Raw genomic sequence first — 27,674 nt, 5'->3', positions numbered from 1 at the left:
CTGCCCGAAGGAATGGTGATATCTTTTCATCTTGACGTGGAAGAGATGTACTGAGAATGTCCAATGATTAAATATTGAATCAAGGGACTAAAAAAAAGCTATTTCGTACATAGATTAAGCTCTGGAGCATATTATTTACCTACTAGCTTAATAGCTCTGCAGAGAGCTGACAAGGTAATACAGAGACAACATTTTAACCCATAAATGTTTGAGATAGCAGAGAGTTATAAATTTGACGTAGGCACCAGCACAAAATGAGAGAAACAATGAATGATTGCACAGATAGGCCTACCAATGCACTGCAACCGTGGAGATTTTACAGATCATATACATGGAGACAATTAAAGAGAGATTAAAAAGGTGAAAGAATCCAATTCAAGCTGTTAAAACAAATCTCCTAATTGCTTTGGTTTGTAAGTTTATAACTTTCAGAGAGCTAGCAACCAGAAATGCAGATATATTGAGAAATAGCAGACACAATGGCCAGAAAGAATGCCTCAAAATAAAAAAAGGACAGTGTATTTCACTCGTGCTAACATTAAGTGGGATGAAATTCTGTTTGCTATAAAGCTCAATGTCAAGCTGGTAGCTGAACTATTATAACTTACTTGTGTTTTGTATCTAGCCCATTGGGTAATGTGTAAATGATGAAGAGGGCAGAACCAAGCCAAATCCAGGCATATCACCAAGGGTGAGTCCGTGCTGTTTGAAGAAACTTTCCACTTATATTGTAGTCAGTCTATACCTGAAAAATCATGCACAGGCAGCCCAAGGTTTTCCAGCCATTGAATTAATGGAAAGACAAGGGGAGGAATGCAATTTTAAGTTATACAATGCAGGTGTGCATCAAGAATGATGACTCAGAAAATTTTAAGTGAATATGTTTGATATGGTAATAAATGGAATTTAAGATTAGCTGCCAAACTTACAGACTCAAAATATGAAGGAGAAGCAGGAGAAGAGGATTGAGTATTAGTTTCAAAGGTAGGAATGGTCTAAAGGGCCTGTCCCACTTGGGTGTTATTTGCAAGTCATTTACGAGTCACGAAGCACGACACAACATCATTTACGCATCATGCACGCATCGTAACGCGCACCTGACACGCGCATGGCGTACATTACGCATGCATGGCGCGTGGTGTGACGTGGTGGCGTAGGCATTGACGCGCGGTCGCGCACGCCGTCCCAGGATTTTGAGATTTGTTTTAACAGCTTGAATTGGATTCTTTCACCTTTTTGACCTCTCTTTAATTGTCCTAATTTATATGATCTGGAAAATCTGTATATCACGTGCGTGACGCGCAAATGACGCCCAAGTGGGACAGGCCCTTTAGGAGCAACAAATGTTGTCATGATAGTAAAGAAGATTGTTCAATGCCAGAAATGTGGTGGAAATTGGATTAAAAGGTTGGAATTAAATAGTGTTATCTTCAAAAGAGTTAGTTTGGCATTGGAGCAGTTAATCATTTATCCATAGGGAGATATAACGTGAAAACAGGCCATTCTGCTGACTGAATCCAAGCTAATCACCAACACTGACCCATTGATCATAGAGTTATAAAGCATGGACACTGGCTATTCAGCCCGCGACATCCACGCTTATCTGTAAGCACCCATCATCCAACACTTATCCTGTAGCCTCCTGTGTCTCTGTGATCCAAATGCTTGTGTAGACACTTATGGGCCTGTCCCACTTACGTGACTTTTTTGGGGGACTTCCGGCACCCGTCATAGGTCGTTCAACGTTGAAAATTCAGTGGCGACCAGAAAGACGCTACGACTCTTTGGGCGACTGAGGAGATTACTCATGACCATACAGGCGACTCGTCGCGGGGTGAAGACTGTACGGTTGTGAATAGTCACCCAAAGAGTCGTACCTTTTTCTGGTTGTCGCTGGATTTTCGACGTTGAATATTTTCAGCGACCTGTAACAACCTATGACGGGTACCGGCAGTCGCCAAAAGAGTCATGTAAGTTAGACAGACCCATTAGGCATCAAATACCTGCTCTATATTAATGGTAACTTTCACAATAACTTCACCTTCCCCTTCACTGAGTTCTCCAATTCTAAGGCACGTTTCTTTTCTGAACACCAATAAAAAAAAATTATTTATGACTTCACATATAATTTCTGGCCCTTCACTGAGTTCTACAATTCCAACTCACGTTTCTTTTGTGAATACCAATAAAATGTTTTTATTTATGACCTCTCTGCAAGGATAAATTGCTCCTGCTGCCAACATTGGCCCCTACTCTTTCTCAGGTTATTGTTTTGTCCATAATATACTGACAAAAATGCCTTCAAATTTGCCTTAATCCTGACAACTAGTGATATTTTGTAACTTATCTTTGCCTTCCTAATTTCCTTTTTAAGTATCTCCCTGCACTCATAATGCCCTTGATGGGCCTGCTCTATCTTTAGTTATCCATACATACCACCTTCACACATATCGTGTTCAAAGATGGGTCATGATTGAACCCAGCTAATTGCAGAACCCATTGTGCTGCCCTTATATATTGTAGAACAAAAATAGTTGTGGATCCAGTGAGTAGGAGGTGAAATTGTTGGCTTGAAGCAGATGGGGAAATTGTTGAAAGAGCTCATTACATTGACGAGGTGGTTGATGAGGCGGCTATGACGAGCAGGTTGTGGGCACTACATGGGTGAGATGAATTGCTAGAGTGTGTTCCGAGGGAATATTGAGTTCATCAGACTAAAGCAAAATGAGGGGTAGAAACTGACGAGTCAAAGAGGCAGAGAGAGAGAGTCAGGTAAGGTGACGTAATGTGGATAACCTCAAACATGGACGCTTAGTGTGAGGAAAATCCAACGTTTATGTTCAGTGTAAGGATGAAGTTAAATGTTCTAATGCAAGTACTGGTCCATATATACAAGAACTCTGTAGCAAGCCTAGATGAATATGTCTCTGCCGATACTGACTTCATCAGCAAGTGTGCTGTGGACTGCATACCGAAAAGATGATATATGTGTTCCTCAAACGATGATCTGCGAGGTCCATTGCCAAATGAAGTTTAACTCTACAGCATTTAAGTCAAATGATTCCCAAGTAATGCAAGAAATCTATCCATCACCTTTGCAGCGCCATTAAGGATGCCAAGAGGAAATTCTCAGCATGGAGGCCTAAGGCAATGATCTGGATATCCATAGATTGTGGCAATGCTTGCACACTATAATGCCCCCTCTCTCTCTCTCAATGTTAGCAAGACAAAGGAGCCAGTTATCAACTTTAAAAACCATGGTGGAGCACACAGGCTCAAAACAACATCAATGGTGTCGAAGTGAAAATAGCAGAGAGCTTCAAGTTCCTTGGCATTAATATTGCAAATGATCTGTTATGGACCAATCACATTGATGTGACAGCCAAGAAGGCACACCAACACCTGTACTTCTTGGTGAGTGTGGAAATTTGACGACTTCAATGACTCTCACAAAATCTCATCTTTAATGAATCATAGAATGCATACACTGCTTAGTTTTGGAAGAGCTCTGTCTAAAAGATTGTAAAGAATTGCAGATGGGGGAAGGGGAGAAGAGGAGGAACAAAGGAGGCCCCATCGTGGGGGGACCACTGTAAGGTGTGGCGGGGAGGGGGAGGGGGTGGGGTCGAAGAGAACAAAGGTAACCTGGCACGGGATACTTTGTAACTTTGATAGCGCCGTTTATGTGGTGCCTATTGCATACCTTGTGAATGCCAGCAAAGAATTTCACTGTGACTTGTCATGTGTGACAATAGAGTATTCCATTCCAATGTAAGTAAGTACGTTTTATTTACATAGCACATTTAAATCAACTCGCGTTGAAACCACAGTGCTGTACATAGATAAATTGGGTTACCATATATTCCTATAAAATAAAAACAGAAAAGACACAACACACTATAGAATTTAACATGAAATGCCCCCTCACAGCGGAATCAACATTTTCCACTGTGAGGGAAGGCAGTAAAAAGTCCAGTCCTCTTCCTCTGTGTTCACCCAGGGTCGGGTCCTATTTGAGGCCTCCGCAGTCACCGAAGCAGAGGCCCGATGTTTCAGGCACTCTTGCCTGGATGATGGAACTCCAGCTTCGGAGAGAACACTCTTAGCATCTTTGGAGTTCTGAATCGGCCGCTTCCTACCAGAGACCGCAGCTCCCGAAGTCCACAGGCCACGCTGGGTGGAGATTCACACTGGCAACCTCGGCGAAAGATCCCAAACCTCCGCGGTGTTGAAGTCAGCGCTGCCGGCGGCAGCTGGACGCTCCGCAACCATGGCTCCGCGTTGTTGGAGTCGGCGGTCTCAGCACTCCGGAACTTACCACACGGCGACCCGGGTAAGGCATCGCCCACTCTGTGATGCTGCTTCAGCGCTGCACCACCGCTGAAGCTGAAGTTCTGGCTGGTCCCGACAGGAAACGTTGCTCCAGTCCAGGTGATAGGCCGCGATGATGGGGCGAAGATGCGGCTCTGAGGAAAGACGCATCTCCAACCAGGCAGGGACTGAGAGAAACAGTTTCCCCCTTCCCTCACCCCCCACATAAAAGAACTAGAAGACCTCCAAACAAACTTTTAAACACAGTAAAAATAAATAAAAAGGGTGAAAGGACAGACTGTAGGCAGAGCAGCCATACACAACAGCGCCCCCCTCCTGCAGACCACCATCTTTGTAGCCTGGTTCATCACACCGACAGGACCTCGTATCTTCCCCTTTGATCTATCTGTTGCCCTCGAGTTTGATGATTTATTTATGTTTGTATAATATACCTGACAAAACAAGTCTTTTCACTGTGCCTCGGTACATACTGTATGACAATAATAAACCTAATCCGAGGAAGTAACAGAAAGGTTAAATCACTTTATTTACATTTTGGATATTATTAACATTAGCTAGCTTAACTAGTAGACAGCTATTGAAAATGTGAACATTTTTATTTTTAGCTGTGATTTTACCTTTTTGCATAAAATCATCTGATTGTCAAAGAGGAAAGTCACAAAATTCTTTGCCCTGCCACGTCGTAGGACAATCACGACTAAATCACCACGGTGGACCATTTGACTGCTGCGGAATGTAAGATCTTCACCCTGATAATATAAAGATATCATAAGCACCAGCTCCGTTATTAGCTCCCTTAATCTCCACCCAGGTTCTGGGTGGAAATCAGTGCAGTATATATTGAAGTTATTGAATTCACAATATTATTTCTGCCATACTATGAATGGAGCTGTAGTGGCCTGGTCAAGGTCAGGAAAAGACCGGACGCCAGGCGGATTCAAAAGAAGCTTTTTAATTACCACAGTTCAAGAACACACACCGACACTCTTATCTCTACCCCTGGGGAGTCGACCGGTAAACCCCGTGGCAGACCTACGCCCCTGTCCCTCAATCGTCGAGGGGGATGATACAAGGAGTGGCCTACCCCCCAGGGACCGCCACAGGACCCCCCCCTAAGTACTTGAGGTACGAAACGGACAGGACGGCGTACACGACAGCCAGACCAGGTGCACACTACGCTCGGACCCGGAACAGGCGCCTGATCAACAAGTGCGGGGTACGAAGTAACCAAAGGAGGAGGTACCCTAGACAGAGGTCGTCCTCGCTTACGGGGCAGTGTAACCAGCGCCGGCCGATCGATATCGATATGTGCTGGCTTCAACCGCACAACTGAAACAGTCTCCCGCCGACCCCCCATGTCCAGGACGAAAGTCGACGAGCCCTGTTCCAAGACCCGGAAGGGGCCTTCATACGGCCGCTGTAGAGGTGTCCGATGTGCATCCCTGCGCAGAAAAACAAACTGGCAGTCCTCCAGAGCAGAGGGAACGTGCGGACGGAAGGACCCATGACGAGAAGTGGGCACTGGCGCCAGCTTGCCCACCGTCTGCCGAAGACGTTGCAGAGCTTCTGAAGGCTGCTCCACCTGGCCACGTGCCGGCGGGATGAACTCCCCAGGCACCGTTAACGGAGACCCATACACCAACTCAGCAGAGGAGGAGGCCAAGTCCTCCTTGGGTGCGGTGCGTATCCCCAGCAAAACCCACGGTAGAGCGTCTACCCAGTCTGGGTCAGTGAGCCGCGCCCTTAGGGCACCCTTAAGCTGTCGGTGAAACCGCTCCACTAGGCCGTTCGACTGCGGGTGGTACACTGTCGTGTGGTGCAGACGAACACCCAGGAGGCGTGCCATGGCCGACCACAGCTCTGACGTGAACTGAGGCCCCCGGTCGGATGTTATGTCCAGTGGAACCCTGAACCGGGCGATCCAGTGCGCCAACAATGCTCGAGCACAGGTAGTAGTGGTGGAATTCTGTAGCGGAATGGCTTCAGGCCACCGCGTGAAGCAGTCCACAACGGTAAATATATACGTCATGCCCTGGGATGACGGCAGCGGCCTCACGATGTCCACGTGAATGTGGTCGAAACGTTTATGAGGAATGGGGAACTCCTGCAATGGTGCGTGCACGTGTCGTTGCACCTTGGCGGTCTGGCATGGGATGCAAGTGCGCGCCCAATGTCCAACCTCCTTCCGCAGCCCGTGCCACATAAAGCGGGAGGCTACCAGGGCCGTTGTTGCCCTGATGGAGGGATGCGCAAGGCCATGGAGCACCTCAAACACTCTGCGCCGCCAGGCGATCGGGACGATGGGTCGCGGAACTCCAGAGGAGACATCGCACAACAGTGTGGTACCCCCAGGACCACAGACAATGTCCTCCAACTGCAGGCCCGAAACTGCTGTACGATAGGCAGCCATCTCCTCGTCGACCAGCTGAGCAGCTGCCAGGTCGGAATAGTTGATCCCCTCACCGACTTGGAGAACCGCGTGGACTGCAGGTCTTGATAAGGCATCGGCCACCCTGTTAAATTTGCCCTCAACGAACCGGATGGAGGTGGTGTACTCGGACACATACGCCAACTGCCTCTGCTGCCGGGCAGACCACGGGTCTGATACCTTGGCGAACGCGAAGGTTAGTGGCTTGTGGTCCGTGAATGCAGTAAATGGTCTCCCCTCCAGAAAATAGCGGAAATGGCGTACGGCGAGATATAGGGCAAGGAGCTTGTCTGGGGCGAGACCCTATGCTGCCCTCATCAATTTACTGTTGTCTTCTCAAAAGATTCAAACTCGTTAGACAGGATTTCCCTCAAATAAAACTATCCCTAATCAATCCTTGCCTTCCCAAGTGCAAATAAATATTTTCCCTTGCAATTCTTTCCAACAATTTCCTACCACTGATGTAAGGCTCACCGATCTGTCATTACCTGGCTTATCTCTGCCGCCCTTCTTGAATAAGGAACCACAATGGTTGTCTTCAAGTCTTCTGGTACCTCACCTATGGCTAGCGAAGTTGAAAAAATCTCCATCAGGCCCCAGCAATTTCCTCTCTGGCATTCCATAACTATCTTAGGCTTATCTCATCTGGCCCTGGGGATTTATACGACTTTATTTGTTCCAAGGCATCTAACACCTCCAATGCTAAAATCCGCGAGAATGTCACCGTTCCACCCCCTGAACTTCATCTTCCATCTTCCTGCTTAATGAATACAGATAATATGTGTTAATTTAAGACCTCAAGCACATCCCCCAGGCTCTGTGCACAGATTGCCCCTTTGATCCCTAATGGACCCTGAAAACTGATATACAGTGCATTCAGTAAGTATTCAGACCCCCTTCACTTTTTCCATAGTTTGTTACATTCCAGCCTTATTCTAAAATGGATTAAATAAATTAAAAAAAAATCAATCCACACACAAAACCCCATAATAAAAATGCAAAAACACGTTTAGAATTTTTTGCAAAGTAATTAAAAAGAAATAACTGAAATATCACATTTACATAAGTATTCAGACCCTTTACTCAGTATTTTGTTGAGGCACTTTTGGCAGCGATAACAGCCTCAAGTCTTCTTAGGTATGACGCTACAAGCTTGGCACACCTGCATTTGAGTAATTTCCCCCATTCCTCTCTGCAGATTCTCTCAAGCTCTGTCAGGTTGGATGGGGAGCGGCGAAGCACAGCTATTTTCAAGTCCTTCCTGAGATATTCAATCAGGTTCGTCCGGGTTCTGGCTGGGCCCCTCAAGGACATTCACAGACTTGTCACTAAGCCACTCCTGCGTTGTCTTGGCTGTGTGCTCATGGTCGTTGTCCTGTTGGAAGGTGAACCTCCACCCCAGTCTGAGGTCCAGAATGCTCTGGATCAGGTTTTCATCAAGAATCTCTCTGTACTTTGCTCCGTTCGTCTTTCCCTCGATCTTGACTTCCCTCTCCCAGTTCCTGCCGCCGAAAAACATCCCCACAGTATCTTGCTGCCACAGCGATGCTTCACCATAGGTATGGTATTGGCCAGGTGATGAGCGGTGCCAGGTTTCCTCCAGACATGACGCTTGGCAATCAGGCCAAAGAGTTCAATCTTGGTTTCATCAGACCAGAGAATCTTGTTTTCCATGCCATTTTGGAACTCCAAGCAGGTTATCATGTGCCTTTTACTGAGGAATAGCTTCTGTCTGGCCACTCTACCATAAAGGCGTGATTGGTGGAGTGCTGCAGATATAGTTGTCCTTCTGGAAGGTTCTCCCATCTCCACAGAGGAACTCTGGAGCTCTGTCAGAGTTACCATTGGGTTCTTGGTCACCTCCCTTCTCCCCCGATTGCTTAGTTTGGCCGGGCGGCCAGCTCTATGAAGAGTCCTGGTGGTTCCAAAGTTCTTCCATTTAAGAAATGACGGAGGCCACTCTGCTCTTCGGGACCTGCATTGCTGCAGATATTGTTTTAAACCCTTCCCCAGATCTGTGTCTCGACACAATCCAGTCTTGGAGGTCTACGGATAATTCCTTCGTCTTCATGGCTTGGTTTTTGCTCTGACATGCACTGTCAACTGTGGGACCTTATGTAGACAGATGTGTGCCTTTCCAAATTGTATCCAATCAATTTAATTTACCACTGGAGGACTCCAATCAAGTTGTAGAAACATTTAAAGGATAATCAATGGAAACAGGATGAACCTAAGCTCAATTTTGAGGGTCTTCTGAATACGTATGTAAATGTGATATTTAAGTTATTTATTTTTTATTATTTTGCAAAAATTTCTAAACACCTGTTTTTGCTTCTTCATTCTGGGACATATAAAAAATGAATTTAATCAATTTTAAAATAAGACTGTAACGCAACAAAATGTGGAAAAGTGGTCTGAATACTTTCTGAATGCACTGTATAGTCCTGTAGAAAGCAAAATGAATGGGGATAAACAATGGTTGGACATGGAGCATTTGATGTTAATGAAGGGAATCAAGACGAAGTGCATTGTTTGACAAATTAATCAGATGAATTTATACCTATTTCTCTTACTTTTCAATGACATGTATTTACATATTTTTTTCAAAAGATAGTCATAATCATACAGCACGTAAATAGGTCAATTTTACTTCCTGTTACGTGAGTGACTATGTGAAGAGCCCGCTCAGCACGCATGCGCAGCATTGTATTCAGCAGTGCAACAGCGGCCGCATCGGGAGTCAGGCGCTCCCGCTACAGGGTGAAAGAACGGACCGTCAGGTAAGTACCCTGAGGTCGGGTTTTCTTTCACAGGAGAGCCTTCTGCTTTGTTTCAGGCAGAGAACAAACCTGTCGCCCGCTCGACTCCAACGGAGGAGCATTCCATCTGGGTGGGGCAGCAACAGGCGGTAGGACCGCTTACCGGGCGCTCCGCCATCTCCGACACCATGCCGAGCCCAGTCCCGCTAACGCCTGAGCAGCGGGCTGGATGTGAAGCTACCAACGAAGCGTCCGGCCGGTGGCTTCCGACTTGTCGGACGGGGACGTCTCTCCACCCGCACGGGGGAGAGACAGCCGCCTGAGCCGCGTGGAGCAGCTCCTAGAGCAGGTGCTCCATTGAGACGCGCCGCATGAGGGACGCTCTCGCAGGGGGAGTTCAGGCACTCCCTCCACAGTGTCTTGTGCACTGCCCATTGCTTCCTCCTTACCCGAGGGTAGCTTTGGTGACCAGGACTGGGCTGGTCAAGAAGAGGGGATGCTGGCTGAAGATGTCGGGAGTATGCAAGGGGTGCAGGAACAGGAAGAGCTGCTGGGTGTGGTGGGCCGCTACGTGGCAGCCCCACGTGCAGGAAGGCCGTTAGAGGCCAAACTAGCGGCAAGCATTAACCACCTCTCCAACAGGCCCCTATAGGAGCAGGTGGTCAATGAGGCCTTAGAAACGTATACAGCTCCAGAGAACTGTGAGTCCCTCAAAATGCCGGCTGTAAACAGCCAAATCTGGGGGCACATTGGGGCAAATATTCGGAACCAGGAGCTAAAACTGCAGTGGATCCTCAGTCTCTCCTGACGTCAGCCATCACACCGTTTGCCCGTTCCGTGGACAATACGGAGATGATCACTAATCAACAAGATACTCTCGCTCTGTTGCGCAACACGCAGTTCGAGATCAACAACCTTCGTAAAGAAATAATAAAATCTGCCATAAATCCTAAAAATGCGGGGTTGTACAAAACCCCAACCACTGAACCAGACACACTGCTCTTTGGCAAAGACCTCACAAAGCAAATGAAGGATATGGAAGAGGCCTCAAAAACCTTCGGTCTCATGAGGGGAGGCCCCGGGACGAGCAAACCAAAAACAATAATTCCCAAGCGGCAGCACCCCATCGCGTCCACCAGTCGACGTCTACCATATGGGACTGGTGAAAGCTCGGGGTCCGCATTCTATCACCGGAAGTCTTTTTTAGACCAGGGCCCAGAGCGGACCCCATGGAAAATGCGCCACCCCCCAACACGTCAGACAACGCGCAAGACTCGTTGGACCGGGAGGAAACAGAAAAAATACCCATAACTATGGAGGTTGGTGGGTCTGGTTCCTACCAGCATATAGAAAGTAAGGGCTTAATACTAACGGGGGGAGATTACACCCGTTTAAAGAAGCATGGGAGTCTATTATGAGTGATCAGTATATACTCAATGGCATTAGTGGATACAAAATACAATTCATACTAGAAAAATTGCCACCAGTTCAACATTCACCCCAGAGGGTATTTTCCCTCTCAGTTAAAGAAAAACGAGAGGGACAAGCTGAACTGGTGAGACTAATTACAAAGGGTATCATTGAAAAAACAAAACATGAACCCTTGGAATTTGTATCAAATATATTCACTAAAACCAAAAAAGATGGTGGATGTCGCATCATCATTGACTTAACTTCACTAAATATGTTTGTTAAGTATATACATTTCAAAATGGAAACATTTGTTACTGCCAAACAACTAATTTCCAATGGATACTTCATGGCAAGCATTGATCTTGACCTAAAGATGCTTACTATTCAGTACCCATTCACAAGGATCATCGCAGATACCTGAAATTTACCTGGATGGGGCAGCTATGGCAGTTTAAAGCATTACCCAATGGCTAAAAACATCAGCCCCAAGATTATTCACCAAGATACTAAAACCAGCTCTGGCAATATTAAGAAGACAAAAACATATTGTCATAGCATATCTTGATGATATCTTAATAGTAGGCAAGACCATGGAATTGACTATGTCAGCTGTATTAGCCACCAAACAGTTGTTCAAAACCCTGGGATTTGTCTTACATCCAGATAAATCTAAGTTGAAGCCATCCACAACCATGGACTACTTGGGCTTCACAATTAACTCAGTCCACATGACTGTAACATTGCCAAGAGACAAAACAGTTGAATTGGCACAATCATGCAACAATGTAATGGTCAACGAATGACCAACTATTCGACAAGTAGCAAGAGTAATTGGGAAAATGGTAGCAGCATTTCCGGCTACACAATTCGGACCTTTGCACTATCAAAACTTACAAAGAGCAAAGGTACAGGCACTAAAACGACATGCAGGTCATTATGATCGTGTCATGAAGTTACCCACTGAAGCAATATCAGAACTACAGTGGTGGGCAAAAAACGTTTGGCATAGTTTCAGCCCTATTAGCATCACTAACCCTACGTTAGTTATCCAAACAGATGCCAGTGCTCAAGGCTGGGGAGCAACTAACTCCATATCCAGCACAGGTGGTAGATGGACTAACCCAGAGTCATCATTACTACTTACACTGGGCATTAATTATCTAGAGATGTTGGGTGCCTTTTATGGTTTAAAAGCATATGCATCAAATATGCATCACTTGCATGTACGGTTACAAATAGATAATACTACGGTGGTGGCTTACATTAACCATATGGGTGGCATAAAAACGTTATCATGCAACAAGTTGGTCAACACAATTTGGCAATGGTGTGTCGAAAGACATATTTGGCTATCAGCAACTTACCTGCCAGGTAAGCTAAATACAGTGGCAGACACCAGGTCACGTAGATTTAATGACAACATCGAATGGATGTTACACCCCAAAATATTTGCAAAAGTTATCAAGCAATATGGCACGCCTGATATCGATTTATTTGCACCAAGGCTAAATCACCAGGTACCTATGTATGTTGCTTGGGAACCAGACCCTGAGGCAGCAGTGGTAGATGCGTTCGCGCTGGATTGGGAACATTTCTTCTTCTATGCATTTCCTCCCTTCTGCCTCATCAGTCGGGTACTACGCAAAATACAAATGGACTCTGCTTCAGGTATTTTGATAGTACCCAACTAGCCTACGCAGTCATGGTTTCCAATACTCCATGACATGGTTGTTGAAACTCCGATGGTATTCCCCAGTGACCCAGAGTTATTAACACACCCAGTGTCAGGCATAAGCCACCCGTGCCATGAAAAAATCAAACTGCTCGGTTGCAGATTCTGAACAGACCACTTCTGGGACTGGGATTATAAGAACAAACCGTCGACACCATGTCAGCATCCCTCCGAACATCCACTAAAAAACAGTACTTATCCAGCATCAAAAAATGGGAGAAGTACTGCTTAGATACAGGGACCACCTACTCAACCGCTACAGTTACCGACGTACTGGAATTCTTGGCGAACCTTCACCACAATGAAGGACTCAGCTACAGTGCCATCAAAACAGCTAGAAGTGCCCTGTCTGTCTATTTAAAACAAGCTCCAGGACAACAGGCCATGGGGTCCCACCCGCTGGTGGTCAAACTATTGAAGGGTATTTACAACTCTAACCCCCTAGACCAAGGTACACCCATATATGGGATGTCAGTGTGGTCCTGACACCTCAGGGGATGGCCACGAGCCAGATCCCTCAACCTGAACAATCTATGGTCAAAACATTCATGTTGATGGCACTTGTATCTGCACAGAGGGTCCAGTCACTACACCTATTGCGACTGGACAGCATGCTCACAGCTCCAGACCATATCTCTGTCATTATCCAGGGACTGATCAAACAGAGCAGACCAGAAACACCTAATCCAGTCGTGGAATTCCGGGCTTACCCACCAGAACCACGGTTATGGGCCATGACCCACCTACTGTTCTACACAGACACAACCAAAAATATTCAAGGGAGTGAAAAAGCATTATGGGTCAGTCATAAAAAACCTTATGGTCGGGTGACGAGCCAAGCCATTTCGAGATGGCTCAAGCAGGTGCTAAAAGCTGCTGGGATAAACACTAACATGTACAAATCTCACTCCACCAGGGCAGCATCCACGTCGACGGCCAAAAGAATGGACGTGCCTATAGACCACATCCTGTCTACAGCAGGATGGTCGGGGGAAAGAACGTTCAGAACATTTTATAATAAGCCGTTGGCAAAACCTGCTTTATTTGCAGAAATTTTTTTACAGACTGCAAATATTTAATTTAAGCCCAGGGGAGCAATTTAATTTCTTTGTTGTTATTGTTAAAAAATACCATTGTGTTTTTCTACAAACAGATTCATTGGTTGATTACGATAACGATCGGCAGTGAGTGAAGTAATAACTGTTACACGGTTTGAAATCACAGAGCTTTAAAATCTTCACGTAGTCACTCACGTGACTCCGAAGTAAAATAGTAAGATTAAACGAGCTTACCAGTTTGAAGTTTGATGTGTATTTTATGAGGAGTTACGATGAGGGATTACGTGCCCTCCGCTCCCACCCTCAATAATATAGGTCAAACTGATAACTGATGTCTCCTTTTCTTTACTATGTTTATTTCAATAACTGTGTCTATCTGTGATTCCACACCGCTGCTTTGAAGTATGCCACGCATGCATGTTGAGCGGGCTCTTCACGTAATCCCTCATCGTAACTCCTCATAAAATACAGATCAAACTTCAAACTGGTAAGTTCTCGTTTAATCTTACTATTCTCCCTCATTTCCATGGCGACATGTGAGGCAGCTCTCTACGGATGCCATGTGCAGTGGTCCTTTAAGGGTTGATAACCTTCACTAAGATAACTGTGGCACTAATGCAGCAGTTGTTAGCTGCAATTAGCCCCGTTGGGAATAAATGCAAATAGCTTGCATTGGAAGCAGCAACTACTGTACTCACCTGTAGGTAATATGATGAACATGCTTTCAAAAAATCGTTTTGGTGGAAAAATTAGATGGATGGCTAGTAGTTAGCAGACAACACATTACTTGTTGGAGCTTGTGGACAGTGAAGAAGGCTGTCAAATGAGAGAGCAGGATATAGATCAGTTGTGGGATAAGATGGAGAAACGGCAGATAGAGTTCAATTCGGACACATGTGGGATGTTGCACTTTGGTGTGTCAAATTCAAGGGGAGAGTATACTGTTAATACAGGACCTGCCACAGATTGATGTAGAGAAGAATCTTGGGGTCCAAGTCCATAACTCCCTGAAACTAGCAATACACTTAGATAAAGTGGTAAAGAAGGCATTTAGTATGCTTGCCTTCATTGTTCAGGACATTAAGTTTAAAAATCAGGATTTCATTGATAGAGTTATAGTACTTCGGTTAGAGGGCATTTGGAGAATTATGCACAGTTCTGGTCACCCCATTAAAGAAAAGGACGAGAAGGCTTTGGAGAGGGTGCAGTAGAGTTTGAAAGAGATGTGTGGGTTAAGTTTTTTACACAAAGAGTGATGGGTACCAAAACGTACTACTGGGGTTAGTTGCAGCATTTAAGTGGGTTTAGATAGACACATGAATATACAGGGAATGGGAGAATATGGAGTACATACAGGCCGAAGGGAGTAGTTTAAGTAGGCATCATTTTTGGCACAGAAATTTTGGGACCGGTGGGTGGGTACCAAAGGGCCTGTTCTCATGTTGCACCATTCTTTTTATGTTCTACTTGACCAAGTGGGACCCGTTGGGCCCCGTTCCCCCCAACGCAATATTCCACCACTCTCCCGTTCCCCCAACGCAATATTCCACTACTCACCCATAACCCCCAACTGCGCAGGTGCGGTTCATTTTCCCTCATCCCCCAGCAATCCGTCCCCTGCTTCTTCACCCTTCCTCCTCTTTCACCTCTCCTCCTCTCCTCCACCATTCCCTATGCTCACTCACTCACTCCCTACCCGTCATTATGAGGTGCAGGCTGCTGTTCTTTTTTTAATGTAAATGAGATCCCATTGTGATGTAATTGTGGGGTGGAGCACTGTTGATGGGCAGTTTATGTAAATGAGATCCCATTGCAAACTGCCACTGCAATTTCATAATTTTTCCAAACTGGATTTTGCAATGTTTAAAATATGAATAACTTGTATAATATACAATCTATCTGAACAAAACATTGATACTCCACACCACAGGATAATGGTGAATATGATGGTCCAAAAATTGTAGCGCTATCATGTATCGTTTTGGTGTAATTTCAGGAGCACACTCATTACATACACACAGACAGACACACAGAATCACAGACATAGAAACAAATAAGATGAGAGTTTTAATAATATACTAGAGTAAGTGGGACCCATTGGGTCTCATTCTCACATGGGAGAGCTGGCGCCCCATGCATTATTCCACCTCTGCATATTGGTGGCTAGTGTGAGGAGGGGGGGGGCTTTCTGGAGTGCCAGTATGGGTGTTGTGGGCAGAAGGGACTGGTTTCCAGAGGGCTAGTATGGACATTGTGGACCAAATAGGTTCTTGGGCTCACAGTTCAGTCAGTTACGGCTGGTGGACTCACAGTTCAGTCAGTCACGGCTGGTGGACTCACAGTTCCGTCAGTCACGGATAGTGGACTCACAGTTCAGTCAGTCACAGCTGGTGGGCTCGCAGTTCACTCACTCACGGCTGGTGGGCTCGCAGTTCAGTCACTCATGGCTGGTGGGCTCGCAGTTCAGTCACTTACGGTTGGTGGGCTTGCAGTTCACACACTCACGGCTGGTGGGCTCGCAGTTCACTCACTCATGGCTGGTGGGCTCGCAGTTCACCCACTCATGGCTGGTGGACTCACAGTTCACTCACTCATGGCTGGCGGGCTCGCAGTTCACTCACTCATGGCTGGTGGGCTCGCAGTTCACCCACTCATGGCTGGTGGGCTCGCAGTTCACTCACTCATGGCTGGTGGGCTCGCAGTTCACTCACTCATGGCTGGTGGGCTCGCAGTTCACTCACTCATGGCTGGTGGGCTCGCAGTTCACTCACTCATGGCTGGTGGGCTCGCAGTTCACTCACTCATGGCTGGTGGGCTCGCAGTTCACTCACTCATGGCTGGTGGGCTCGCAGTTCACTCACTCATGGCTGGTGGGCTCGCAGTTCACTCACTCACAGCTGGTGGGCTCGCAGTTCACTCACTCATGGCTGGTGGGCTTACAGTTCACCCACTCATGGCTGGTGGGCTCACATTTCACCCACTCATGGCTGGTGGGCTTACAGTTCAGTCACTCATGGCTGGTGGGCTCACAGACACACACACACCCTCCATCTCACACACACACCCTCCATCTCACACACGCAGCCTCCATCTCACACACACACACCCTCCATCTCTCTCTCTCTCACACACACACACCCTCCACCTCTCACACACACACCCTCCATCTCTATCTCACACACACACACCCTGCATCACACACACACTCACACCCACGCACATACACACACACACACCCTCCATCACACACAAACACACACCTTCCATCTCTCTCACACACACACACCCTCCATCACACACACACAATCACACCCACACCCTCGATCACACACACACACCCACCCACACACACACACACCCTCCATCACACACACATCCTCCATCTCTATCACACACACACACCCTCCATCACACACACACACACACACCACACACCCACACACCACACACCATCTCACACACACACTCTCTCACACAGATACACACACACACACACCCTCCATCTCACACTCACATCCACACCCACACACACACCATCCATCTCACTCACACATCCGGGACATATATGACAGTAAAACTATCTTGAATCTACTCACGCCCTACTTCTGGAATGAGTACGACCTCTGGAATGAGCGCGACCTCTGGACTCAGCCACGGCTGGTGGGCTCACAGTTCACTCATCACAGCGTAGACTCACAGTTCACTCAGCATGGCGCAGACTCACAGTACACAGAGCATGGCGTAGAATCACAGTTCAGTCAGCACAGCGTAGACTCACAGTTCTGGACTCAACTCTCGCTCACGGCTTCTGGGCTGTCTGACTCACGACCGGCCTCCGGGGTTTTATTCTCCAGGCCCCTGAAAGGGGCGTTACCTTCATGGTGACTGACAGATGAGAAGACCAATCTGCTGATGTCACGATTTTTTAAACCTTCATAACTTCTCTATTATTTCACTGATTGGAACAAAACTTGGGGCGCTTGGAGCATAGATGGCGAAAAAATCATAGCGATACAAGGTAGCATTTTTGCGCAAATTTATTTACAACGTAGACCAAATGTGGTCAAGATAAAAGTTTTAGTAATAGTATAGAAGATAGGTGTCCTTTCCACCCAATTTAGCAATTCTTTCAGGGGGAATTGAACTGGTGCAATGATATTTTAGTGCGTCTAAATGTCCAATCCAGCTTATATGCTTAAAATATCTAGATCTCATCTTAACATACTGAAGGCTAAAGAACAAGTATAGCAAAATGGGGTTGAATTTCCCATTCTTTACCAGCCAATTTGAAACCGTCCGCTGAAACGATAATAATTTATCTTCCTCCTCGTCCTTTGCTTTCTCAGTATTAATCGCATCGAGAACTTTCCGAATGGCAACTACGGATGCTTCCACATTCTTGATATCCCTCAGTGAATAAAGAAGAGAACTTATCACCACACTGTCCACTATTACAGTAAAATTACCGCAAGGGGCACGATGCAGATATCATTCATAGGATCCAATTTAATGGGTCTTGAGTCACATATGGACCAGATCGATAAGAATGGGTCATTTTGTTCTCTTAAGGACCCGAGGGATAGGTTTAAGTTAACCTATCACTTTATTTAACCATCCAGTAGTTTATTGGTCACCTTGCTGCTACTTTTTTATGTCACAGTTTTACTTGAGTGTTTAAATGGACTCAAAGAATATTTGAACGGTTGGGGTTTGAATGCCAAATCCACCCCTAGTCTCAACATACCCTTTGGTCTAGAGAAGGAGATGAGGACTGGATAGATTGGCTGTGATTATACTGAACAGCAGGGCAGGTCTTAGGGAAAATATTGTTTAGCAGATTTAGTTGCCATGATGAACAAAGTAATTAAGGAAACTATTTTGGATAACAAATTTCTACATTCCACTTATTCATATATTGACAATTATTCATATACTGATCATAGAATTGCTGTTACATGGATCCATCCTATTTTTATACATGCCAACTGAAGTCAATGGGCGTCAGGTTTAACACTTACGGGTGGGAAGGTAAGGTGGTTGTCAGTAGCTCCTTCAGCAGTAATGGATATTTACAAATCTTTTGCACCGGCATAATCAGAAACCCATCTAGTTGGAGGTTGATCATCTGTTGACGCATTCGACAGACCTCAAAAAAGTAAGTATATTTTTCCACCATTATCAGTTTGGACCATTCCTCAAGAGCATCTAAATGATGTTTGCAGTATTCAGCATACATCATAAAACTTGGCATCTGTGAATAGAAAAAAAGAGAGAACAGTCAGTAGGTGAAATCTAGATGAAACATAGGTGAGTAGAGCTGCTCAGTACAGTACAGTTTAATTTATTGTCACGTGTACCGAGGTACTGTGAAAAACCTTGGTTATGCGCTATCCAGTCAGCAGAAAGACAATACATGATTAAAATCGAGCCATTTACAGTGTATAGATACATAAGGGAATTATGTTTAGTGCAAGGTAAAGTCAGCAAAGACTGATCAAGGATAGTCCAATGAGGTAGATAGTAGTTCAGGATTTCTCTGGATGTGGTAGGATGATTCAGTTGCCTGATAACAGCAAAGACTGACAGAGTAACAGCTTACATTTCTGGAAAGGAGACTGGATATTGTTGAGGGGGGGGGGGGTTGCAGATTATGCCTGCAGACCCACAACAGTTTGTGTCTGTTCATTAACCATCCCCACACAGATCTGGCACAATTCCATTTCTAGGCTATTGAGCTATATAATGGTTTGTGGGATTTGAGATCCTGCAGATGTACTTGACTGGGCTCACAAACTGAGGAAACAGTTGATGTAGCTCTTAGCTTCATGCTGAACTTAATATTCCAGTGAAGGTTAACACTACCTTTTAAATTGCAGAATAAACATATTGCTCAGATTTGAAAATAACAGGCAGAAAAAAAGAGTTAATGCTTCAGGTAGACGATCCATGGTAAAATCTGGACAATCATACAGATGTATTATTACTTCAAGTAAATATAATCGTATGCAGGGGAAAGAATGCCGAGAGATTAAATGACAATAGAAATTATGGCGCAAGCAGTAACAAATCAAGAATAAATAGATACATGCAGCAGAAAGCATCACCAGTATTGGCAATTAAAAAGTGAGACAAAGAGGTGTTATGTGAAATGTTGAACAAAGTTGAGTCCAGAAGTTTACAGATTGATGTGAAGTATTATCAATATGTTTGCCATCAAATCTTTCTTGGCTTCCATTTTATTACATATTAGCATTATCACATCCCTAACCTCCTCACAACTCCCACATCCTCAGTTTTAACATACAACTTGGCACAAAATGTCCCCAAGTTATCACATAGTTTTGTTTAAGAAAGGGAGGAGAAGACACACAGAAGCTCCCCATCAGCAGTTGGCAGATGATGCCTGCAGACTGACAGCAGCCGATAAATCCACTCCCATTCATCCCGCCGGTCTTCAAAATGCTCGTTCATATGTACAGGCTGCCCATAAGCCAAATATTCCTGACCTGGGAGGGATCTGTACAGATATCAGTCCTGAGTATCTATATTACTAAAAGTCTCATCTTAACCACTTCCTGTTGCATTGTATTTTTGCGGATGCAGAAATGACGACTGAGTTTTCTGAACGGTTTTTATTGAACACTCGCTCCTTAGCAAACAGGTCTCTGCATACACGTCTGATCACATCTCACACTCACAGTTGTGGTCAGCAAAACAACTGTGGCACGAAAGCGAAACCACGCGAAAACAGCAGCCCCTCCTGAGTCACATGACCACGGCTTCCAAACGCCGGGTTTGATACCTGCATGCGCCAGCAGCCACCGCTACATGTGCCACCCCCCAGAATCCGCGGTACGAAAATGCACGGGTAATCGGATGGTTCGACCGGAATGCGTAGTTCAAGGTCGCGGGTCGAGCATAACATTTGGGGCCGGCAAAACTGAACCAGAGGGACGCGACAAACGCGAATGAGGGACAGGCGTAATAAAGGGGACCAGTGAAACATAACCGGGGGGTAACAGGTGCAGAGGGCAGGAAAACAGCTGGCGGATGCCCTCTACGCCGCGGAGTGGCAACAGCTACCAGGCTCTCCTCGACGTAGGCTGGTTTAAGGCAGCTGACAGAGATGAACTCCTCCTTGCCACCCATGTGCAAAGTGAATGGCGAGGTACCAGTCTCTAACACCTAGTACGGCCCTTCGTACACCCACTGTAAAGGCGAGCGGTGAGCATCCCAATGAAGGAAAACATCAGCACAATCCCGTAACATAGTAGTCAGATGCACCGCAGATGACCGATGTCGGGAGGTGGGGACCATGACCAACGTGCGCACCTGCTCACGAATGTCAGCTAGCACCGCTGAAGCCGGAACCTCCTGATCATGGGGGGCGGGCAGAAAATCCCCAAGTACCCACAACGAGCCATAAACAAGCTCGGCCGAGGAGGCATTGAGGTCTTCCTTAGGAGTAGTTCTGATGCCTAGGAGAACCGAGGGCAACTGGCCAACCCAATCGGGGCCGGTGAGACGGGCCTTCAACGCCGATTAAGGTGTCTGTGAAACCGCTCGACTAACCCATTTGATGCCAGACGATACACGGTGGTCTGGTGCAGCATCGCGCCGTACAGCTGCGCCATACCACACCACAGGGAGAACGTGCAAAAGAAGTCGGCCCCCAATATCAGCTGGGCGACGTCAGCAACAGTGAACTTTCATCTATATGGGTGGGAGTCAAAATTTAAGTCCAGGCCGTTTGTTCGAATGTCGCTCCCGTTAACGGCTGAGAGGACGGGTCCTACCTTACCGACGCGGGTATCTCAGGCGGTCGGTGGCAGGATGCTGGTTATTGCACTGGAGTCAACCAGGAAACGGTGGCCGGAATGGCGATCACAGACGTAAAGGCCTTCGTTCAGGCCGACCACGTTTGCCTCTATTAGCGATCGGCCGAGGCATTTCACTGAAAGAGCAGTGGCTTCGACATCTTCGGGTTTTCACACCGTAACGGAAATGGTAATAACACCAACGGTGTCGGCTGTACGCCTCTGGCTGCGGTGATGCTTCTTCGGCGCTGGGTGGATCCTGACCTTCGTCCCGATGTCTTCTCGGTTGCACCCTAGCCGTGGCAGTGAAAGAACAAACGTCCCGCCATCTGTGGGTCCATAGTTCATCGGCTCTCTCTGCCACGTGCTGGGGATCACGGAAGTCGGCCCAGGCGAGCATTAAGCGGACTTCGTCCAGCATCTGTTCCAGGAAAGCCTGCTCGAACGACATGGACGATGCTCGTCCATCAGGGCCAGCATCTTCGCCATGATGGTGGATGGACGCCGATCGCCAACACTGTCCATGTGGAGGATCTCCACCGCCCTGTCTCTACGGCTGAAACCGAAGGTATGTAGCAGTAGGGCTTTTAAACCCTCGTACTTGCCGATCGTCGGCGGGTCTCTGATATACGGCAGCAGCCTCGAGGCACAGTCCTGCGGTAGAGCTCCCACCACGTGAAAATACATCGTGTCATCCGCTATTATCCTGTGCAGATGAAACTGTGCCTCTACATGGGCGAACCACACCTGAGGTTGATCGGGCCAAAATGAAGGCAGCTTGAAGCCCGGTGAGCCCTGCCTCATGCCGGCTGATACTGCAGGGCCGTAGTCCTCCTGCATGATCTCTGTCTAACGATGACAAGACAAGTCAGGGTCATCAATTTAGCAGATGCAGAAACGACGACTACGTTTTCTGAACGTTTTTTATTGAACACTCACTCCTTAGCAAACAGGTCTCTGTATACACGTCTAATCACAACGGTGGTCAGCGAAACAACTGTGTTGTGAAAGCGAACCCGCGCAAAAACAGCAACCCTCCTGAGTCACGTGACTGCAACTTCAGAACGCCGGGTTCGATACCTGCGTGCACCAGCAGGAGCCGCTACAGTACATTGATTTTAGAAAAAACGCTGCCACTTACGGCTGTGATTTTTGGCCATCTTACTCAGAGTCCCCCTCCGCTGGTCAGGACAAGAGGATTTTTCCCATCGATGAAAAATAAAATACTTATTAATGTTTAAAATATGTTGAGATTCTCCTCTCCTGAAAGCCATGCCCCTTCAGGAGGGACTCTAAATTCCGGATTTGTGGAGGTGCCCCAATTCTCTGCAAGATGGGGGAGCGAGAGATTGCAATTCTCAGTCTGAGCTGTGAATAACACTGAACACATGTCTACCAAACTGTGAGTGGTTTTACTGACCTGTCAGTGCCTTTAATGTGGTTTGAAAATATAGTTTGAAATTGCAAAAATGTTTTTTGGTTTGAAAATGCAAAAGTATTTTTTGGTTTGAGAATGTTAAAGTTACCTTGAATAATTGAAAAGTTGGTTTGAGAATGCTAAAGTTGCCTTGCCTAATTAAAAAGTTGGTTTGAAAATGCAAAAGTTGCCTTGCTGTCTATGTCATTAAAAGTCTAATCGTGACCACTTCCTGTTTGTGCTCTATATTGATTTTAGGAAAAACGCTACCACGTATGGCTGTGGTTTTTGAGCATCTTACTCACAGTCCCCGTCCACTCATCAGTTGCCGAGGATTTTTCCCATCGATGAAAAATAATAGTTATTAGTGTTTAAAACATGTTAGGATTCTCTCTCCTGTCAATCACGGCATGAAGGCCGTGCCCCTTCTGGTGGGTGGGACTATAAAACCTGGAAGTGTGGGCGTGGCTCACTCTCTGCAAGAAGGGGGAGGGAGAGGTTACGACTCTGTATTTAGTGGCCTTGCACCCTGCTTGAAATGGTATGAAACTGCATTTGAATTTGCTGGCCTTGCACCTTGCTTGAAGTGGTAGAAAACTGCACTTGAATTTGGTGGCCTTGCACCCTGCTTGAAATGGTATGAAACTGCACTCGAATTTGGTGGCCTTGCACGCTGCTTGAAGTGGTAGCAAACTGCACTTGAATTTGGTGGCCTTGCACTCTGCCTGAAGTGGCATTTCAAGGAATAGCCGTGAGTTAACTGCCAGCGCACCAGCCTTGAGTGAGTGAGCTGCCAGCACATCAGGCTTCAGTGACTGAGCCGTCAGCCCAAGAATCTATTCGGCCCACAATATCCATACTAGCCCTCTGGAAACCTGTCCCTTCAGCCCACAACACCCATACTCGCGCTCCAGAAAGCCCCCCCTCCCTCCCGATATTGGCCACCGATATTGGAATTGGTGGAGAGGTGGAATGGTGGAATATTGCGTTGGTGGACCAGCCCTCCCATGATAAGCTGGGACCCGACGGGTCCCATGTAGTCTAGTAGACACTAAATGCTGGAATAACTCAGCGGGTCAGGCAGCATCTCTGGAGAAAAGGAATAGGTGATGTTTTGGGTGGAGACCCTTCTTCAGTCTGATTCGAAACATCGCCTACTCCTGTTCTCCAGAGATGCTGCCTGACCCGCTGAGTTACTCCAGGATTTTGTGTCTATCTTCAGTGTAAACCAACATCTGGAGTTCCTTCCTACACATTTTGTCCAGCAGAGTATTTTCGGCAGTCTCTTATTTTTACTTCAGATATACAACGTCAACATATTCTGCCATGCTCACGTTGTCCATATTGTTGAAGTCGTTTCAAAATTCTTGAACATTTCAACAGCCAACTTTGTGGCAGGTGGGATTTATGTGTATTATACCAGTCAAAAGAGAATCAGTATAGTTCATCAGCACTCACTTGCTCCATGAAGCAGGCACCAAACTCACTCATGTGGGGATGTTCTAAGTTGTAATTCTTCTCCATGCAGGATAGCAATTTCTTGTGCATTTTGTAAATATCCACGATGTTTGAAAAGAGAGTTACCATTCGTGCATGAGGGAACAAGTCTTTTGCTTTATAACACTGTTTGTAGTAGCCCTGAGGTAGATAGGAGAAATGGATACCATTCTTTTAATATGACTATCATACTGAGCCAAGACAAAGTTTTATCCAATTACTATAGCAGGTTTGCTTCAATGCACATATTCGCCTTAATATTCCAAACACACTGCCAGCCCATGAAGATGATTGATCCAGATGGAGTGCAGTAAAGGATATGGCACTATGGGACAAATAAATGCATGGCAGTGGAGGAGGGAGGCAGTAAAATGAATATAATAGTCACTAGAGCAAGTGCAGACCCATTGGGTCTGTTCCCCCAACGTGTGGTTGCGGGGGGTGGCATGCGGCATCACACGCACTAACTACCCCCCCCCCCGCACACACGCTAACTACCCCCCTTGATATTATATTAATATTATTAATTTGCTCCTTTTACCCCATAACCGCCCTATCCACTGACGCATAGCCCCCAACTCGCCGGGGCGTCTAGTGGGGGGGGGAGGGGGGGGTAGAGAGTGATGGCAGAGAGAGAATGGGGAGAGACAAAGAGAAAGGTGCAGAGACAGAAGGGCAAGAGGGAGAGGGGGTGGAGGAGAGGGAGGGGGGGGGAGGACGGGTGAGAGAGAGATGGGAGGAGGGGAGAGAGGGGGGCTGAGAGGGGGGGAAGGGAGGGGGGGGAGGGTAGGGAGAAGATGGGGTGGAGGGAAGGATGTAGGGGAGGAGGGCAGGAGGGAGATGGGGTAGGGGAGAGAGGGGGTAGAGTGTGGAGGGAGGGGTAGAGGGGTACGGGGGAGAGAGGTGGAAGAGTGGGGAGGGGAGAGGGGTGGGGGCAGTTCATCTATTCCCCACTCCTCTCCCTCTATTCCCACACTATCCCTCCTCACCTCTGCCATTCCCCCCTTTCCCTCCTCCCTCCTCTCCCTCAATCCACCCACTGTTCCTCTTCACCTCCCCAGGATCTCGCCTGTCCTCCGGATCTGCCAAACTTGCACGTTCATAGAGAGAAACACAGAACAGGAATGAGTCAGAGAGCCAAATGCCACCTCTGATCAGACGTGTGAAACCTACCATGAGGACAGTGAAGGTCTGGCCTGAGGGGGCTGTCTCTGACTTACAGGAGCAGTTTCAGCAGACAGACTGGAGTCTCTTTGCTACTCAGTCCACCTCCAATTCACAAGTGGACATCAACTCGTACACCTCAACAGTTCTGGACTATATAAAATTCTGTACCGATAATGTCACTACCCACAAGGAGATAAAGACCTTCCCTAACCAGAAGCCGTGGATGAGCAGGGAGGTCAGACTCCTACTGAAGGCTCGCGATGCCGCTTTCAGATCTGGCGACGCTGAGGGATACAGCTCATCCAGGGCCAATCTGAAAATGGGAATTAGGACTGCTAAACTAAATCATAAACGGCGGATTGAGGAGCATTTCCACAACAACTCTGACCCCAGGCGCATGTGGCAAGGAATCAAATCCCTTGCCGATTATCAGAAAGTTAACACCCCTCCCCCAGACAACGACACCCTGCCTGATGAGCTAAACCACTTCTATGCTCGCTTTGACCGAGACAACAAAACCCCAGCCATTAAAGTTGCTCCACCCCTGAATGAACAACCTCTCAGCCTCTCCACCTCTGCTGTACAAGATGCACTGAGCAAGGTGAATGAGCGCAAAGCTGCCGGCCCCGATGGCATCCCTGGCCGGGTGCTTAGGGCATGTGCTGGACAACTATCCCCAGTCCTCGCCGACATTTTCAATCTCTCACTGGCCCAGGGTGTTGTCCCCACTTGCCTCAAGACATCAACCATCGTGCCAGTGCCCAAACAGTCAGCTACAGGGAGTCTCAACGATTTCCGCCCAGTGGCACTCACCCCTGTCATTGCAAAGTGCTTTGAGCGGCTGATCTTGGCTCACCTCAAAGCCTGCCTCCCCCCCACACTGGACCCCCATCAGTTTGCCTACCGGACCAACAGGTCTACAGAGGACGCCATATCGGCGGCCCTACACTCTGCCCTGACCCACCTGGACTACAACAACTCCTACATCAGGCTGCTGTTCATTGATTTCAGCTCTGCCTTTAACACCGTCATCCCAGCCAGCTTGATCACCAAACTCAGTGGACTTGGCATCTCCACCTCCCTCTGCAACTGGACATTGGACTTCCTCACTAACAGACCACAGTCTGTTAGGGTCAATAACCTCACCTCCTCCACTATAACACTGAACACCGGAGTGCCACAGGGCTGTGTGCTCAGCCCTCTCCTCTACTCCCTCTTCACCCACGACTGCATCCCAAAGTACGGATCCAACGCCATTATTAAGTTTGCTGACGATACCACGGTAGTAGGACTGATCAGCGACAACGATGAGTCAGCCTACAGGGATGAGATCCAGCACCTGACCACCTGGTGTGCCGACAATAACCTCATCCTCAACTCCAAAAAGACGAAGGAGATTATTGTCGACTTCAGGCAGACCAGAGGAGGCAGTCATACCGCCATCCATATCAACTGGACTGAGGTGGAGCGCGTCTCCAGCTATAAATTCCTCGGAGTGCATATCTCGGAGGACTTGTCCTGGTCCCTCAACACCTCCAAGCTGATCAAAAAGGCACAGCAGCGCCTTTACTTCCTTAGGAGGCTCAAGAAAGCCCACCTGTCCCCCCAGATCCTGACCAACTTTTACCGCTGTACCACTGAGAGTATCCTGACCACCTGCTTCACGGTATGGTACAGCAGCTGCACTGCTGCGGACAGGAAAGCACTACAACGGGTGGTGAAAACCGCGCAGCACATCATCGGTGCCCCGCTCCCTGCCATGGATGCCCTCCACCGAAAACGGTGTCTGAGACGGGCTGGGAAGATCATCAAAGACCCCTCACACCCCAACCATGGACTGTTTGCCCTCCTCCCATCAGGGAGGCGGTACAGGAGCCTCAGGTCACGTACCAGCAGGATGAGGAAAAGCTTCTATAACAACACAATCACACTGCTGAACTCGGAGTCCCGACGATAGATTTCTCTGGTCCCTCCGTCCCCCTTTGTTTAATCATTCTGTATTTCCTGATTATTCTGTATCTTCTCTCTTTCTATTTTTTTCTTGTTTTTTCTCT

General features: G+C 47.1%; 1 protein-coding gene across 3 annotated transcripts in view; it reads right to left on the bottom strand.

Annotated features, from left to right (window-relative positions):
- LOC129703564 (rho guanine nucleotide exchange factor 9-like) overlaps nucleotides 1–27,674 on the bottom strand; it is a 61,063-nt gene that overhangs the window by 13,783 nt on the left and 19,606 nt on the right. For 2 of the 3 annotated variants that reach the window (XM_055646149.1, XM_055646150.1), the window contains exons 4-7: nucleotides 24,415–24,594; nucleotides 18,741–18,973; nucleotides 18,001–18,130; nucleotides 4,950–5,081 (exon numbers count right to left, since the gene is read on the bottom strand). In XM_055646149.1, coding sequence (XP_055502124.1) covers nucleotides 4,950–5,081; nucleotides 18,001–18,130; nucleotides 18,741–18,973; nucleotides 24,415–24,594 — 675 coding nt within the window. The remainder of the gene's footprint in view (nucleotides 1–4,949; nucleotides 5,082–18,000; nucleotides 18,131–18,740; nucleotides 18,974–24,414; nucleotides 24,595–27,674) is intronic. The other variant, XM_055646151.1, reaches the window with a different exon arrangement.

This window comes from Leucoraja erinacea, chromosome 14, assembly GCF_028641065.1.
Source record: "Leucoraja erinacea ecotype New England chromosome 14, Leri_hhj_1, whole genome shotgun sequence".
Taxonomy (NCBI): Eukaryota; Metazoa; Chordata; class Chondrichthyes; order Rajiformes; family Rajidae; genus Leucoraja; species Leucoraja erinaceus.
This window is presented reverse-complemented; position numbering and strand designations above follow the sequence as displayed.